Source organism: Oncorhynchus kisutch, linkage group LG22, assembly GCF_002021735.2.
Source record: "Oncorhynchus kisutch isolate 150728-3 linkage group LG22, Okis_V2, whole genome shotgun sequence".
Lineage (NCBI taxonomy): Eukaryota > Metazoa > Chordata > Actinopteri > Salmoniformes > Salmonidae > Oncorhynchus > Oncorhynchus kisutch.
Genome location: NC_034195.2, coordinates 25733029 through 25751976, shown reverse-complemented (window position 1 = coordinate 25751976; position 18948 = coordinate 25733029). Strand labels below are relative to the sequence as shown.

The 18948-nt window shown below is 42.2% G+C and overlaps 3 protein-coding genes across 3 annotated transcripts; all 3 read right to left on the bottom strand.

Moving 5' to 3' along the window:
* Positions 1–871: 871 nt before the first annotated feature.
* Positions 872–5556, bottom strand: syt19 (synaptotagmin XIX). Its single transcript, XM_020456955.2, has 7 exons — positions 5477–5556; positions 4185–4374; positions 3916–3995; positions 2699–3109; positions 2498–2617; positions 2288–2399; positions 872–2192 (listed from the first exon to the last, which is right to left on the bottom strand). The coding sequence occupies exons 2-7, from the start codon at positions 4351–4353 to the stop codon at positions 1885–1887; spliced, it is 1200 nt and encodes a 399-aa protein (XP_020312544.1). The 5' UTR covers positions 4354–4374; positions 5477–5556; the 3' UTR covers positions 872–1884.
* Positions 5557–5994: 438 nt separating this feature from the next.
* Positions 5995–9883, bottom strand: si:dkey-12e7.4 (SDR family oxidoreductase). The gene is made up of 6 exons (XM_020455686.2): positions 9610–9883; positions 7529–7580; positions 7248–7435; positions 6989–7147; positions 6762–6872; positions 5995–6589 (listed from the first exon to the last, which is right to left on the bottom strand). Exons 1-6 carry the CDS (start codon positions 9823–9825, stop codon positions 6476–6478), a joined length of 840 nt encoding a protein of 279 aa, XP_020311275.1. The 5' UTR covers positions 9826–9883; the 3' UTR covers positions 5995–6475.
* Positions 9884–13511: 3628 nt separating this feature from the next.
* Positions 13512–18644, bottom strand: got2a (glutamic-oxaloacetic transaminase 2a, mitochondrial). Its single transcript, XM_020456015.2, has 10 exons — positions 18394–18644; positions 17192–17348; positions 16873–17001; positions 16712–16771; positions 16215–16376; positions 15979–16083; positions 15725–15875; positions 15447–15612; positions 15211–15361; positions 13512–15063 (listed from the first exon to the last, which is right to left on the bottom strand). The coding sequence occupies exons 1-10, from the start codon at positions 18471–18473 to the stop codon at positions 14941–14943; spliced, it is 1284 nt and encodes a 427-aa protein (XP_020311604.1). The 5' UTR covers positions 18474–18644; the 3' UTR covers positions 13512–14940.
* Positions 18645–18948: the final 304 nt, after the last annotated feature.

The following is an 18948-nucleotide window of genomic DNA, read 5'->3' as shown; positions in this document are numbered from 1 at the left end:
ATAACAGGACTGCTGGAGGATAGATGATAGTTCTCTGGAACTCTGCCCTCTCCAATCAGGAAGCAGTCGCTCATTGTTGAGGGTCCCTCTCATGATAAATAATTACTTTCGGGGGATTACGTAGATTACACTTACAATTACATTTAGTTACATTTAAGAGGTTTTAAAAAGCCTTATGACTGTGTGCATATTGTGCTGTGCAAAACCCTTAGTAGAATGGACAGAATCCTCCCACTGCGGCAGGTCACTGACCTGCATTACCCCTGAGAGCTGTACTTCATTAGGAGTGTGGACACTGGACAGTAATTGCCTGTAGACTGCAGCCCCTCTAAAGGCACGGCTGAAGGTCCCTTCCATCTCAAGGTCTCTAAGTGTATTTTCTCAGGCCTCTGCTTGTTTACAGGAGGTAGTAGGTAGGGGGTGGCAGCTAGCAAGAGCTAACAGCACATTGGCCTGGAAAAGGGGTGGGCACCGCCTGGGAATGGCCTTGAGAGGGTGAGATGCAAGTTGACCACTAATCTCACATCAACAGCTCACAGTGTTTGGAGAGATTTTGTAGTTTCATTTTGTGATTGGGGAAGCACATGTTTTGGGGTCTGAACTCAGACAACTCTTCTGTTCTTGCATTTTTCAAACACCTGAGAATTTAGCATTTTTCTAACATGGCAAAAATGCCTAATTCTAATATATATATATTTTTTTTTTTCTTCTGCATTGTTTATCTTAACTAAGATAGTTAGACAAGCTACTCTAACTTGATTGATAGCTTGAAATTGCTTGGTAGCTAGTTTGAGGTTGGGAGATTGGGATTGGGATCTAGCTGGATATCTAAAGCCAACTTCATCAAATTGTTAGGTGGCTAGTATTATAGAGAAACAAAACAGTTTTGTTTTATTTATTCATCATTAAGGCTCCGTAAGAAGCATAGGATACATAGCTTGATCAAATTAATTTACAAACATACTTCCTGCCCATCACCAGCAGATAAAATAAAATCAAACGCTGTGTGTGTCACTCTACTCTCTCTCCACTGGGCACACACTGGGGGAATCAACGTTGTTTCAACGTCATTTCAATGAAATAACATTGAATCAACGTGAAATAGATGTTGAATTGACGTCTATGCCCAGTGAGTCTCCCCTCCACTGATGATACTGCACGCACTATCTAGCATCCTGCCTAGGCATCTTTTTGCTCCGTGCACATTGGAAGGAACCACTTACCAGGGAGAATGGGGGATGGGGGCTATTCTTCGCCTGGTCCAGTCAGTGTGTTCCCTCCACAAAATACAGCTGACAGATCTTTTTATTAATAATTATGATAAAATGTGGGCTTGAAATTTAGTTTAGAAATTAATTTAACATCTTAAAAAAAAAAAGGCCCCCTATGGGCATGACGCCACTGTCTGCACCAATTTTCTAGAATAAATTGAAGTACCTTGAAAGTGCCTAAACTGCTCGTGGGAGTCTGACTTCAGAGCCGAGATTGTATAAAAATGTGACTGTGTTTACTCAACCTCTTTGCCTATAGATTTCTTCAAGAAATGAACTACTGAGTAAGAGTACCCTCTAGTGTTCCTAAAAATGGGGGGGGGGGGGGGGGGGTGCAGCGCAACGTTAAATACTTAGCCTACTGGTAATACTTCTATTATTCACAGGTGATCAGGCACTGCTCATATCAGGTGAGCAGCTGGAATGTATTATTTATCCACACAATTTCAATATAGTAGTCTATATTTCATAGATAGGTGATATCAGTTGTGAGAAATAGCTTGAAAAACTAAATGTCAGTGTAAATCCCCTGTAATGCTGATCCTTCACACATTTCCAATATGCTGTGCATCACAAGAACATAGTCAAAGTAGGTAGACTGGCCTGGCTAGCCTCAGATTAAGAGCTGATGCCACTTTGCTATTGGCTGACGAATTGATCGCATCATCAAACTCCAGTGTTCATCCTCTGAGCTCTTTCCCTTTCCAAAGGTGACCTGGCCAACCAGGCGTTTGGATGACTTCTTGGCTGCAGGGATCTCGTACACAGAGACCACAATGCAGCACTCCCTGATCTGTGGGTCTGGCAGTGTGAACATCATGACTTCGTTGAAGACGGTCACTTCCCTCCAGGTCTTAACAGTGGACTTCTGGTGCCGCAGCTTGAACTGGTTGCAGAGGACACTGATCTTGCCATACAGTGCTGTGAACAGAGTCAACAGAACCTTCATCTACAATGCAACAGTATGCAACTTCAGCTCAATAATGAGTTTATCACACAAGAAAAGTGGCATTTACCTTGATTTTTTTTACTTGGCTGAGGTAGTGCCCTGATTTTCAGCAGACCAACCTCTAGCCTCTGGAGGGTGGGGAGATACTTCATAAAGAGAAGCACCTCTCCAACCAGGTCCTGGAAATTATAATAATGTATTACTGAAGTCAAGACAGTACACAGACAGGATTGATAGAATTTTTTACACATAGATCCAGATAGAGTGTATCACCCACCTTCTGTGGTGCCTGTAGGTCCTTGATGACTTCAAGAGGGTATGAGATTTCCATATCGCACAGATGAACTCTGACCTCTCCCAGGATCCTATGCCTGGAAAATTTATCAAAGTCTTTAACCTGCAGAAAAGAGAAAAATATGTTATAATCTGATCTAATTAGCTTGTCAATGTAATTCAAATAATTCTCTCAGTTCTGTACCTCAAACCTGATGGTGATGTGAGGGACATCCTCCTCCTCCAGAGAGCAGGAGAACTGGTCCCCAAACATTGGGCTGCTGCTGTCCTTCACCATATGGGACTGCCACTCATGGAGCACACACTGCAGCGAAGGAGAGGACTGCTCCTCCTTCTCCTTCTCCTGCCCGGCCCATAGCAGCCGGACCTTCACAAAGGGGTCCACACTGCGACTTACGTCCCTCACCGGCAGACCCCAGGCTTCCAGAAGGGTGACCACCAGTCTGGACTGCAGCTGGTCATAGTAGAGGGAAATGCGCAGGGAGCCCTGCACCACCACCTCTTCCTGCTGGTCCTCCAGGCTGAGCAACTCCACATGGCTGCCCATGGACAGGCAATTGCTCAACCTCCGCACCTCTTCATGGAGCTTCTCCACCTGGGGAACAGATATGGTCCTAATATCTGTTTCAGTGTGTTTAAGAATGAGTTTTTGAGATGTAAATGCATTGAATTCATTTGTTGTTGTAGGCTGTAGGGTTATTTGACAAAAACGCTACAGTCCCAACCTAATTCACATGACTAACCCTAGTTTGTGAACTCTATCTCTCACTGTATATTACAATGTGTGAATACTGACTATGGTAGGCAACATTGAGAGAAAACTGTGCCAGCAGCATAACACCCTGCATACAACTGCTGGCTTGCTTCTGAAGCTAAGCAGGGTTGGTCCTGGTCAGTTCCTGGATGGGATACCAGATGCTGCTGGAAGTGGTGTTGGAGGGCCAGTAGGAGGCACTCTTTCCTCTGGTCTAAAAAAGTATCCCACTGCCCTGTGTAGGGTGCCGTCTTTCGGATGAGACGTTAAATGGGTGTCCTGACTCTCCGAGGTCATTAAAGATCCCATGGCACTTATCGTAAGAGTAGGGTTGTTAACCCCGGTGTCCTGGCTAAATTCCCAATCTGGCCCTCAAACCATCACGGTCACCTAATAATCCCCAGTTTACAATTGGCTCATTCATCCCCCTCCTCTCCCCTGTAACTATTCCCAAGGTCGTTGCTGCAAATGAGAATGTGTTCTCAGTCAACTTAACAGATAAATAAAATCCAAGAACAACATGGGTGGAAAGATATTAGTAGAAGCTTGTTGCTCAATGTGTCAGTGATAGCAATGTAGACAAATTAAATGGAGAGTGTTCCTTGTGAGAAAGGAATTAATGGTACAAGTAATAGAGAGCTCTTTACCTTAAAATTAGGCCTCTGGGTTTCTGTGTGGAAGACTCCAGTCTTTGCTGGCTTGCCATCAGATGAAAGTAACTCATCAACTGCAGTGAATATGAAATATAGCAGCAGAAATATAGCAGCATGAGCCAAAGTCTTATCCCAAAAATGTAGGAGTTTGCTGTTCAGTACTTCAATTTTTACTCGATCTAATTCTACTGTATATTGGTGTTTGACCTATATGGTTTGACAAAAAGCCAACTGATAACTTAGATTCGTTTTAGTTAACTTACGAGGTTTCCTTGGAGCATATGAGCGGTATCGGTATAATTGCCACACCAGAATGCTCAGAGCAATCAGGAAGAGGGCTGCAGAGATTCCCAGGATACAGTACTTGACCTCTTCAGTGAAGGGCATACGTAGGTCCCCAATGGACAGGTCCGTGGTGGCAAGGAAATTCATGTCTCTCAGCCATGTGAAGTCCTGTATAGCAGGACTCCATATAATTTCAACACTTCTAATGCTCTATTCAAATCATATATTCACTCTCGTATCCTATATGCAAAATGAGTGCAATTCTCAATGGTTAAACGACTTCGGTAGGAAACAGTAACAACCTTTCGGCTAGTCTCCTTCTGGAAATGAAACTAAAATCTCACCTATGGAAAACATTGCTACTTGAACATCGTCCTTGTCTCCCATCTGTCGTTCATATTATTAATGGACATTTAACCTTATAGAGCAGGGATCATCAATTAGATTCAGCTGCAGGCCGATTTTTTCTTGAGTGGTCAGGGGGCCGGAACATAATTACATCTAATTTGTAGACTGTAAATTGACAGCAAGAAGCCCAAACAGAGAAATAATACTTGACTAAAACATTATAATTTCAAACCTTGCTTACATTTGTATACGATCACATGTATCTCTCTATTATGCGTGGGAATACTTGGGAACAGACTTCCAAAATTAGAATCACTTGGAGCTGATTCCCTGGTGTTTTCAGTCTTTTATGGCTAGCAATGAACATTTAAAAAAATACAATTTATTTATTTATTTTGCTCAGAAAATTTGGCCCTCCCTGCTATAGCGAGACAACATTCTTTGTTGAGAATCTTTCTGTCTGTAATAAAGCCCTTTTGTGGGGAAAAACTATTTCTGATTGGCTGGGCCAGGCTGCCGAGTGGGTGGGCCCATGGCTGCACTCCTGCCCAATCGTGTGAACGGCATAGATTAGGGCCTAATGAATGTATCTCAATTGACTGATTTCTATGAACTGTAACTCAGTAACTTCTTTGAAATTGCTGCATGTTGTATTTATATTTTTGTTCAGTATATATTAGAGAAGTAAGCTAAAGATATATTTCAGAGCAAGTGGCTCCCCAATACCATATTATTACACATTATTTACAAGTGTATAACAATGAAGTCACCCATATCCTTATTCCTTATTCACTGTATTCTGTCCATTCTTTACAATTGCCAGATAGAAATACAGTGACACACTCTGGCAAACACAATCTGTGAGATTTACAATTATAAAAGACTAAACGAAATGTGATATTTGTGAAATAATAATAAATACCTTATGACACAGTCTGTCTGTCCCTCTCCTCCATTCACTTTCATTTGTGTGTTTACATTACCATACATTCGTTCTCTGGCGGACTGACTCACTGATTATTACAGCACCTGACTATCCACCACCTAGTTAAACAGGTCTGATTAGTTTCTAATGACAGTCCAAGACTGGCTTGTCTTATTCATTTACTCCAAAAGCAGCCTTGACATTTGAAGCTATTCCTCTCTGGCTCATTGTTCCACCAGCACGATTTGCAAAGCAACTGCTATGTGAGGTTTATCACATGTAGTACCCAAATAGCTACCAGATGAATAAGATAGTATGCACATAAAACTGGGTTGAATTGTTTCAGCGGTCATCTAGTAGTGTTTGGATGTTTAAGTGATCATATACAAAAAATGTCTTAATAGTGTTTGTTTTGTGCAGAGACATGCAGCTCTCTGAGATAACTAGAGCAAAGTAAAAGTATTCCTAACATTTGGAAGAGAAGGTTTTAAAAATATCCACCCACTTCCTTGTTCCTCATTTCTTAACACTTGTGTGCATAACTTTTATTTCAGCTAACATCAGACAAACTCCTACTATGCGTCATAGGGGAAATAACAGAGGATAAATGTTATTTTCCAGGATACTGTATGTTACTATATTTCTAAAGACACAAATAAATAATCTTCATAATACTCTTCAAATACTCTTATCCTAAAGCTGAAAGAACAAATTCCTTCAAAGACAAACAAAAGACTGTCCACTATTTGCTTCCTCGACACTTCAACCTGTTGCACATAGGCCTACAGAACAATTAACTTGCCTCGTTTTAATAACATAGGCTAGGCATACAGTTTCAGTGTTACTGCAAATAAATCTGAATGTCATATGGAACATTACATGATGCATTTCTTTCATGCAAAACTGCTATCTAGGTAGTACATTCAACTTTGCATAGTCAAAGCATAAACATGTGCAAACCAACAACTTATAAAATCATTCATGGTGATATTCCAATCACCAGGGTAGTGGCTCCCCGGTGTAGTGTAGAAATGACCCATGATCCTTTTCAGTCAATCCACCAATTACTGACAACACAGAAGATATGCTCTCCTCTGGACTCAAAGGTGCCTGGATGCAAAGGGGAAATTCTAAAGATGATTCATTATCAATGATTCCCTAAAAAAAAGACTATTTATTCTCATGGGGCTATTACTAAAATAAACAAGTACGGATGTAGGGACAGATATTGTGATGCAGTGTGCATTATGTTCTCTCTGTTGAGAAGAGAATAGAGGCCTACCTCTGGTCCGCCCATGTCAGTGCGTACCCAGCCAGGGTGGAGGCCCATGCACAGGATGCCATCAGCCTCCAGATCCACTGCCATGCATCGGGTCACCATGTTCAGAGCACTCTGTCAATACAGAACAACTTGTTGTCAGAGCCATGTCACTTATGTTAGTCAGGCTTATATCTGCTCGACACCTGTCCACATTTATCAGGTTGTCAAATGACCAATGATACACATACCTTGGATGTTCTGTAAGGATACCACTTGAAGTTCTTGGCCCGGTCACCCCAGTTGAGCTCGACTGACCCTAACAAGGAAGTCATGTTGATGACCGCAGCTCTATGGATGCCCATGCCTGTGCCTTTGGCAGCTGCCCTCTTCAGCAGGGGTAGGACAGCCTGGCAGAGATACAGAATGTGAGAACATTTCTATTTCTCTCATGCAGGTGGACTATCATGTATTTTTGTTTATGTAAAGATAAAAATGAACAAATGAAACCTTAGTAATCATAAGGGGGGCCACAGAGTTGGTGTGGAAGTTCTCCAACATCTTCTCAGCCGTGACTGTCTCAAAATTGGCGACAACATTGATTCCAGCATTGTTGATTAGACAATTGAGGCCCAGCTCCTGAACAAGCAGGTCAACGTCTTGTGCAGCTTTCTCTATGCTCTCCTGACTGACAACATCTGGAGAGGAGGCAAAGTCAGTAAGAAAACAATATGTTTTTTTATATAGCATTATATCATCCATACAAAAGTTATTGATTTAATTATTCTTACCAAGTGTTATTATATGGATATTTGGATGTCTTTCAGCTAGTTTCTGGAGTTCCTGCAAAACACAGAGAATTACTTCACACAACTACATTGCACATGACAGATCGGCATTCACCAGTGATATAGACTAGACATAAAATAGTAAATCCGGGACACTCAAATTAGTATGATATGTTACGTTTGGTATGGTTACATAAGACAGAAGGTTACTTAAGGAAAAAACACAGAAGGGTGGATGGGTAGGGTGTATAAGATTGTCTATCAACCCAAAGTTTGCTTGTTTGAATCTCATCACGGACCACTTTAGCTACTTTGCAACTACTTAGCATGTTAGCTAACCATTCCCCTCTAACCGTACTTAGTATGTTAGTTAACCCTTCCCTAACCTTAACCCTTTAACATTAACCCTAGCTAGGTGGCTAACGTTGGCTAGGCTCGAGGTTAGGGGTTAAGGTTATGGTTAGGAGTTAAGTCAAAGGCTTAGGGGAAGGGTTAGCTAACATGCTGAGTAGGTCCAAAGTAGATACAAAGTAGTAAGTAGTTAGCTAAAATGCAAAAGTAGTCTGTGATAAGATTCGAACATGCAACCTTTGGGTTGCAAGACGTTCACATGACTTTAAGCCTAACCATAACCCCAAACCCCTAGCATAGCTAACATTAGCCACAACAAATTGGAATTTGTAACATATCATACATTTGGTAAATTTGTAACATATTGTACGAATACAAAATTGGTCTGTTTGAGAAGGTATGAGCAAATGTTAGCCTACATCAACATGTAAAAAAAGATTGAGAATATGCAAATGACCTATATGATAGACCTTACATTACATGACATACCCTCATAAAACTGACCATCCTACCGATCCTCAACTTCGGTGATGTCATTTACAAAATAGCCTCCAACACTCTACTCAACAAATTGGATGCAGTCTATCGCAGTGCCATCCGTTTTGTCACCAAAGCCCCATATACTACCCACCACTGCGACCTGTATGCGCTCGTTGGCTCGCCCTCACTTAATATTCGTTGCCAAACCCACTGGCTCCAGGTCATCTATAAGTCTTTGCTAGGTAAAGCCCCACCTTATCTCAGCTCACTGGTCACCATAGCAACACCCATCAGTAGCACGGCTCCAGCAGGTGTATTTCACTTGTCACCCCCAAAGCCAATTCTTCCTTTGGCAGCCTCTCCTTCCAGTTCTCTGCTGCCAATGACTGGAACGAACTGCAAAAATCTCTGAAGCTGGAGACTCTTATCTCCCTTACTAGCTTTAAGCACCAGCTGTCAGAAAGGCTAACAGATCACTGTACCTGTACATAGCTCATCTGTAAATAGCCCATCCAATCTACCACATCCCCATACTGTATTTATTTATTTATCTTACTCATTTGCACCCCAGTATCTCTACTTGCACATTCATCTTCTGCACATCCTACCATTCCAGTGTTTAATTGCTATATTGTATTACTTCGCCACCATGGCCTAGTTATTGCCTTACCTCCCTTAACCCACCTCATTTTCACATGCTGTATATAGATTTTTCTACTGTATTATTGATTGTATGTTTGTTTATTCCATGTGTAACTCTGTGTTGTTGTATGTGTCGAACTGCTTTGCTTTATCTTGGCCAGGTCGCAGTTGCAAATGAGAACTTGTTCTCAACTAGCCTACCTGGTTAAATAAAGGTGAAATAAAAAAATAAAAAAACATCCACCATCCCCAATAAAGAATACTGTAATGAAACAGGCAGAACCCTCGAACTTCCAGCCCGAAGTCCATCGCGCTATCGACTGTGCCGCAAAAGCATCTTCGTGCGGTAAAGTCGATTTCCGCGCTTATACATTACTCCCTCCTTTCATAGAGCGCGTCCTAGCTTGCGACTCTACATTTTACAGGAACGCGCTCACCGGCCAAGCACACGCACTGTCGTGGATGTAAGGTCTGGTCACTTCTGATACCAATGTAATAAAACAGCAGAGTCGATTTCCGCGCTTATAAACCCAACCCAGGGCCGTTACAATACTGTAGCCTAGGATACGCTCAGAACAAGACGTATAACATTTCCGCATGTGTTTATTTACCTGGGCCCCGCTCGGGTTTCTGGCCGTGGCAATAATAATCTTGTCCGGATCAGAGCTCCCTGCCACCAGACTTTCCACAACTCGCAGACCGAGGCCTCGGCTAGCTCCTGTCACCATTACCGTTCGGCAATTTTTAAAAGCACTACTCATGGTTATTATGAGAATTTTTGATTTGTTGTTGGCTATTTCTTCGTATCTAATGTAGTGAGTAATCATACCATGACTTACTAAAGTGGCTTAGCCTAGTCACATGATTTAAAGGCCCAGTGCAGTTATACACGTAATTTCCCGTGTTTTATATATTTCCACACTATGAGGTTGGACTAGAACTGTGAAATTGTCAAAATGATGATAATGTACTTTTAGTGTAAGAGCTGTTTGAAAAGACCTCCTGAAATGTCAGTCTGTTTTGGTGGGATGGAGTTTCGGCTTGCCTGGTGACATCAAATTAGTTAAAAGACCAATAAGAAAGAGAGTTTCAAACCTCTGTGCCAATAACAGCTACCTTCCAGTTTTGACTGTGTGATCACACTCTCCGCAGCTGATGTGAGTAAGACCTTTAAACAGGTCAACATTCACAAGGCCGCAGGGCCAGACGAATTACCAGGACGTGGACTGCGAGCAGGGGCTGACCAACTGGCTAGTGTCTTCACTGACATTTTCAACCTCTCCCTGTCCAAATCTGTAATACCAACATGTTTTAAGCAGACCACCCTAGTCCCTGTGCCCAAGAACACTAAGGTAACCTGCCTAAATGACTCTCCGACCCTTAGCACTCACGTCTGTAACCATAAAGTGCTTTGAAAGGTTGGCCATGGCTAACATCAACACCATTATCCCAGAAACCTTAGACCCACTCCAATTTGCATAACGCCCCAAAAGATCCACAGATGATGCAATCTCTATTGCACTCCACACTGCCCTTTCCCACCTGGACACAAGGAACACCTATGTGAGAATGATATTCATTGACTACAGCTCAGCGTTCCACACCATAGTGCCCTCAAAGCTCATCAATAAGCTAAGGACCCTGGGACTAAACACCTCCCTCTGCAACTGGATCCTGGACTTCCTGACGGGCCGCCGCCAGGTGATGAGGGTAGGTAACAACACATCCACCACGCTGATCCTCAACACAGGGGCCCCTCAGGGGTGCGTGCTCTGTCCCCTCCTGTACTCCCTGTTCACTCATGACTGCACGGCCAGGCACCACTCCAACAACATCATTAAATTTGCTGATGACACAACTGATCACCGACAATGACGAGACAGTCTATAGGGAGGAGGTCAGAGACCTGGCCGTGTGGTGCCAGGACAACAACCTCTCTCCCAACGTGATCAGGACAAAGGAGATGATTGTGGACTACAGGAAAAGGAGGACCGAGAACGCCCCCATTCTAATCGACGGGGCTGTAGCGGTGCAGGTTGAGGACTTCAATTTTCTTGGTGTCCACATCACCAACAAACTAACATGGTCCAAGCACACCAAGACAGTCATGAAGAGGGCATGACAAAACCTATTCCCCCTCAGGAGACTGAAAATATTTGGCATGGGTCCTCAGATCCTCAAAAGGTTCTACTGCTGCACCACCGAGAGCATCCTGACTGATTGCATCACTGCCTGATATGGCAACTGCTCAGCCTACAGAAGGTAGTCGCTACAGAAGGTAGTGCGTACGGACCAGTACATCACTGGGGCCAAGCTTTCTGCCATCCAGGACCTCTATACCAGGCGGTGTCAGAGGAAGGCTCAACATTTTTTTTCCAGACACCCTAGTCATAGACTGTTCTCTCTGCTACCACATGGCAAGCGGTACCGGAGTGCCAAGTCTAGGTCCAAGAGGCTTCTAAACAGCTTTTAACCACGAGCCATAAGACTCCTGAACATCTTATCAAATGGCTACTCAGACTATTTGCATTGCCCCCCCACCCTTTTACACCGCTGCTACTCTCTGTTATTATCTATGCATAGTCACTTTAATAACTCTACTTACATGTACATATTACCTCGACTAACCGGTGCCCCTGCACATCAACTCAGTACTGGTACCCCCTGTATATAGTCTCGCTATTCTGATTTTACTGCTTTAACTACTTGTTACTTTTATTTCTTATTCTTATTCATATGTTTTAAACTGCATTGTTGGTTAGGGGCTTGTAAGTAAGCATTTCACTGTAAGGTCTAGGTATTCAGCACATGTGACAAATATTATTTCATTTGATTTCAAATTGGTTTCTAGAGCTCTGAGACCACTACTATCTCCAAGCAATAAGACTGCTGAGTAGCTAATCATTGGCTGCCCACCCACAAACTATCTGCACTGAGTCTATGCACACTCACACATATTCACCACTTACTCTGCTGCTACTATTTATTATTTGTATTTATTCTGCTGCCCAGTCACTTTTACCCCTCCTACAAGTACACATTTATCTCAACTACCACTATATCCCTGCACATTGATATGGTACTGCTACTGACCCTGCACATAGTGTATATTCTTGTGTTTTATTTCTCGTGTGTTTAAAAAAATCAGACCTAGTATTGATTCCGTATTTTTTAAATTAAAGGTCCTATTCTGGATGTTTTATTTACCAAAATTGATATTTAGCACTGCATCATTGAGGAAGAGTTTGTATGTCAGCATTTTTGTTGTACTATTATTTTTTTAAATAATTTCTGCACCTCTTCAACTATTGACTTTTTCACAACTGCTACCAGTTTAGCACCACAACATTTACAACAAAGACAAGATATAGCTAGTAAAATAAATACAAGTGTGTAAAAAATATAAGGGGTCATGTCATGCTGAAACCCTTTACAGCTTGGCCAATTCTATTTTACATTTTTAAATCATCTTATTTAATGATTTGATCTATAACAATGCCACACCGTAGACTTAGATAGACAAAGCATCATTGTGTCTGTCCCATTATGGCATCTGCGCAGCGCTGAAGATATGTATAACTAACCAAGATAATTCATCTATCGTTTACACTGGGAGCAAATTAAGTATAGTCGGCAGACTAGCAAGGAGGTTGGCAAAGCCAAGCACGAGCTAGTGAGATCCCATTGGCGTGTTGTAGAAGGTATTTGCATATTTCCGTAACGTAATTCCTCCTCTGTTCTCCTCAATTTTACCTTGCACCCCTAAACAGAAAAAAATGACAAAACATTGTAAATGGATGCTTCAGCTTTATAGCATATGTGACTTTGTCTGTGTTTCCCCTTCCGTCTGTGGCGGCACCATTGAGCCCTCCATTTTAAAGTAGTCTATTTTCTTCTACAACTTCTGAGTTGGCAAACAAACTGAAAGGGTGCACACTGCCATCTAGTGTGTTGTTTGAACAGGTATAAAGCGAAGTTTGCCGATTTACTGCCACCTGCAGTCATAGAATGTTTCCTCATGAGTATAATTCATTTGCTGATCTGTATGGAATTATGTGAGCCTTAACGCATAGGAAGTCCCATCCAGTTTACTACTTCAAAATGTTTAAAGTCCTCAATGGCGTTGACCATTATAAAATAAGCTTTTGGGCACTAGAGTTGTCTATTGGCCACAGTGGGCCAGAGATAATGATAATATGAACTATCCAAAAAGGCCACTAGATATCATGAGACATTTCATAAAATGCTGGTAGTTTACTAGTAAACTTTGAAAGTTACCAGTAAAATACCCTCCCTTTGCAACCCTACTCAAGGTATTTCTACCTAACATTTCCAGTGCTCTGCAAGCACTGAAGAGGAGAGTGTCCGTGTCGGTAAGTTGTAGGCCTTTCTTGAATTAAAACAATTTTATGCACTTTATCCTTTCCCTGCTGCCTTACCGATCTTTTTAATAATACAGTTGACTTTTTTAGTGCTTGAGTCATTGCTCAAAACTAAGAAACTGACATTTACAAACTGTGCAACCATCTTTATTTTAGTGACAAACACTGGTCAGAAATAAATGAAATGAAGCTGACTCAAATCTGAGAAATTCAGAACATTATAGTACACATAAATCATGATCAGATTATTTCAGAGAATTGAGTACCATTCAAAAGAACAGATTCATTTGAATAGTGACATTGGGCAGAAAAAGATGACCGTTCCAGTAGTTAAAAATCAGTGTCTAATTAGAACAAGCAGATGCCTCCACCAAAAGAAAGGAGTTCCAACTCCTGGGACCACATGGGGCCAGAGATCTGCAACCTCAACAGAGCAGGTGACTGAAAGGGTAAAACTTCTGACATGCTTTAGAATGTTTGGGGCCCTGCAGTCCATAATCTACAAGGTGGAACCCACCAGTAATCTTTCACAACACAAAGTAAAAGCCATAAGTCAGTGGTTGGCTTGAGGGCAAGTCTGTGTTAGAGGTTGGCTGGACTCTGCTTTCCATGGCCCATCAGAAATGTACACCACTCAAAGTCAGAGGGCAATCTTCAGGTGCATTACATTTGACTTTCAATGAAGATGAAGCACATGAGGGGGCATGTGTACAAGGCAATGTGCAAGTAGCAAAACTCCCTTCATGCTCCTGAAATTGAGTCAAAACAGTTCATACAGTATACAGCCCATAGATAAACATAGTTCAATTAAATGGTACATCATTAGTGGGAGATGTGGCAGTTGATTGGCAGATGGTGGTCATCTGTTACAATAAATTACAACAGCAGAATAATATCCTTAGCACACATTGTGGCCAGTTGATAATCACAATCGTTGACGCCATGCAGCACATATCATCCCTCATAAAACAAGTGCCATGACTCCACTAGAATTACCTAGGCAGGTTCCACTGACAAGTTTTTCAGCACCTGATATCTTTTGGAAAGAAACTTTGTAAGATAATCATCAATAATTCAGAGACGCATATTTCAATACAATTACCTGAAATAATTGTCTTAATACTTATTACTTTGGTGTCCATGTTACAACCAACAGTTGAGCACAGTTCTTTTAGAAACAGGGTATGTTCAAACTAAATGAGAGGACTTGCTGCAATATAGACACGATTCTAAACTTGTGCTTTCATTGGGAAGTGTGATCTAAGATATTTTGATGTCTGAGGGGGGATCAAAAAGATTCAATAGTTCCTTGATTTTTCCCCCCCCAGGGAACCCACAATTTTTGCAGGGGACTCACAAATAAAAGCCTAGTTAGATAGTACAACATACAATATCTAGACAATGACAACAGAAATAACCCTATTGTATCTTTACTTGAGTATTTCCCTAAAGGAAAGCTGAGGAGAGAGTTAATTTTCATAAGGACGTATTTTTCTTGTCTGACTCTACCGCCCCTCTGTCCTGATGGTGACTACGGTGTGTGACTCCTGGTCGACCATCTCACTTGGTCACTGCATGGATACCTTGTGCAAGGTAACCCACGTTGCCAGAGGTGACACCAGCCATGGAGATACGCCCATCCTTTGTCATGTAGATGGAAAACTCCTTCGTAAGACGCTCCACCTGCACAAGTTGAAATGCAGTTATACTCATGACTCATCTGATACTTATAGTATAGTCAATGTTTCATTTGATGACTCCTTTACAAGTAGGTGACCCAATGGAAATCACATACTATAGTATAAGACCATGTAGAGACAGTTACAATACCTGTTCAGGCTTCAGCCCTGTAAAGCAGAACATGCCAATCTGGTCAATGACGTGCTTCCAGTTCCGAGTAGAGCCCTCTTTCTTCAGGTTGGCCACCAGTAGCTCCCTCATTGTGATGATCCGGTTGGCCATACCATGCACCTCCCCAAGCCTAGAGAGAACAGTCGTGACTCAACTGGGCCCATATTTATTGCTGCGAGACAATTGAAGCACGACACTGGATGACTGTTACTCACCACTCTTTGTACAGGTCTGGTGTATTGAGGATGGTGGCAGCAATGCGTGCCCCATTCATGGGAGGGTTGGAGTAGATGGGCCGAATGAGGATCTTCAGCTGGGACTCCACACGCTTGGCCTCCTCAGCATCCTTACACACAACAGTGAAGCCCCCAACACGCTCACCTGAGGACACCACCACACAAGGTATGTTGCTTAGCTTAAATAAACACTAAATCATTTGGTCCCCCCCCCAACATTATACTCGAACATGACCAGTCTGATTATCATTACTCACCATAGAGACCCATGTTCTTAGCAAAAGACTGAGAAAGCACAATGTTGTGGCCTTGCTCAATAAAATAACGCACAGCCCAGGCATCACGGTCAATATCACCACTGGCAAAGCCCTGGTAGGCCATGTCAAAGAACACCAGGAGGTTCCTTTTCTGGAATAAAGAAAATTATAAGAGAACATGTTATATATTTTGGTTGCCGGATCGAATGAGGTGTCAGAGGGCTACCGAGAACTTTATATTCAGCTGTGTTAACCTTCACTAGGTCAGCAATCTCCTTCCACTGCTCTGGCCGAGGGTCCACTCCTGTGGGGTTGTGGGCACAGGCATGAAGCATTATGACACTCTTCTCAGGGATTTTCTGAATAAGAGGAAACAATAACACTTTAAGAAAAAAGATCTATAATACATAGACATACAATTATCTAGTAGTTTATTGTACTTTCTGTACACATTGACAGGGGGAGATTAGGCTTCTGTGCCATGACTTACAGAGATGTCATTCAGGGCTCCCTGGAAGTCAAAGCCACAGGTCTTTGGGTCATAGTAGGTGTAGGCCTTCAGTTGCATCCCAGCATCTCTGAAGATGGGTGTATGGTTCCCCCAGGAGGGTTTGGGCAGGTACACGTCCCTGGCTTCTGTATGGAAACGGGACTGAGACGGGTGGAAGAATGAAGAAAGTAGGGAAAAGAGACGTTCATTAATAAGCCTGTGCCGATGCAAAGTTTGCGCCGTCATTCTGTTCCCACAAACGATCATTCTGTTACCAAACTTAGCATCTGCAATGTTCTTCAAGTAAATTTGTTTGTACAATTTTCTGTGGAAATTGTTAAAAGTATTCCTTGTGCATAGAGTTGTATGGTTTGTTTAACTTTACAATCATTGGTTTTTCCTTAACATACATTTTAAAGTGTACAATCTGAGTCTCAGCATCACTGTTACCATGGAACTACCAATATGTAAAAAGGCAAAAGGATCAGGGATCTTACCAGGAAGTTGGCTCCGATTCTCAAAGACCCAGTTCCAGAAATAGTTTGGACAGTGATGTTCTGTGAACAGGGAATAAACAACAAACTGTAAAAAAAATAAGGCTTCTAAATCTGTGCTGTGGAATCAGGATGTCTGAGGTTCCAGGAAAGGCTTGACTTACCCTGCCACTCTTGATAACCTCATTGTCGTCTCCCAAAGCCAGCTTGGCGCATGCCTTGGTAAAGTCCCCCAGACCGCCAATAGCCAGGTATTCTTTGTCCAGCTTCTTTGCAGCAATCTGAGCTTCAGCCTAAGTATACACAGGGTCAAAGTCAAGCCAAGGTGTTTAGTTAAGTCTGTTCTCAGTGTCAAGGTGATTATAGACAGCTAGGCTGATGTCTGTTTAACTTCTAATCTCTTGTGAAAGTTGGGAGTTTCTCGTGTTATGATGGATATGATGAGATTATTTATCATAAACATTAAGCAGTGATTGAACACACCTTGCGAACACAGCTGAGGACATATGGCTTGCCCTGGTCATCACGGTATGCTCCTACACCCAGGTTAATCTTCTTGGGGTTGGTGTCCCGCTTGTAGGCCTCCGACACCCCCAGGATGGGGTCAGGGGGACCCATCTGCACCTCGGACCACCATGAGCTGAAACAGTCAGGGAGGGAGATTGAGATATCCAGTAGAAGATAGACAGTAAATCCCAGACTTGCATCAACTCGATTTACACCCAATTACATTGTCTGATACCTTTGCACTAAGGAGGATTCAATCCAAATTAGGTGGTGGTAATCCCCTAATAATCTCAATTTGATTAGGCTGAAGTCTGCTTCCACACACAGAAATACTCATACTGGATAGTCTGTGTGGCAGCATCAACAACCAACCACTAATGTTGCAAGGGTGACATTCAGTAATCCTGCAATATTTCTGCCCATAGGCTTACAACATTTATTGCATCAATTAAACGTAATTTCATGGGCCTAGCTAACATCTTTCAGTGGGCAGCCAGTCACCAGCAGTACAGTAATGAAACATGCTTGACCAGTCATGTGGAGGGTGAACATCACTAGCTAGGAAGGCCAGCCAACTAGTTTCTAGCGTTTTGTGATTTTAGCACAGTCATATACATCTTTGTGTGTAGAAAGCTAACAAGGCTGTTTCAACTCATCCAAGTTCTTGCTCTTTTGCCAGCTCTACTATAATCATAAGAGATAATATGAAGTATTGACACTTCATGTATGGCGATCAGCTAACCACTTTACGTTACCTGCTAAAACACATCACTGTATCCTAGTTACCTTGACATCGTTACCTTTACATTTATCCAGTCACTGAACAACCTTGGTTTGTTGTGAGGTTGCAAATAGCCAACCAGCCTCACAAGGCATAATGAAATCCGCTATAACATTGGCAAGGTAGATGGTTAGACTAACATGATAACTACATGAACATGGCTGTGAAAACTAGCTAGCTAGCTAACATGCTAGCAGTTCATATTTCTTGAGTTGGCCAGCTACAGCAGCCTGCTCCTTTTGAGAGGAAAGTCAAAGGGTCGTCTGCTAGCTAGCTAGAACTAGTATGCTTGCTAGCTCTGCACTAGTTGTCTATTGTTGTCAGCCAAGCTGACCAGCTGACTAGTCAATAACACAACAATAAAGCAGTAACGTTACTCTAAGAGCAAATTATTTACCTGGCACGAATGGAGAGGACACCCAATGGAGGGTGAAGTCCGACGGTAGAAATTATCTTGCTAGATTTCAACAGGGCCATTGCTGATATTTGAGACGACACGCACGGAAAGTTGTCTCCTGAGTTCTCCCACACTGGACTAGCTAGTTGAAGTAGCTGTCAAAACCCCCACACCCCCACATGCTCCGCAGCGCAGACTGGTCTCATAGACTAGACGTAATATAGTCAACGCACCCCCACATGCTCCGCAGCGCAGACTGGTCTCATAGACTAGACGTAATATAGTAAACGTACATCCGGGACCTTCAAATTAGACTGATATTGTATGTTACGTTTCGTATGGTTAAATAATACAATCCAGGATTCCATTGAACCTTTTTATGTAAATAAAGTACATGTCGGATAAAACATGTATTGACAGGCCTGATGGAAATAGAACATCTTCGGTAAACTTGCGACAAAACAAAATATTCTAAATAATGTGGGATCTTTTTGTGTCTGTAATATTAATTATGCGAGAAATGTTGGTGGAAATGTTTTATGTGCAAATAGTTAT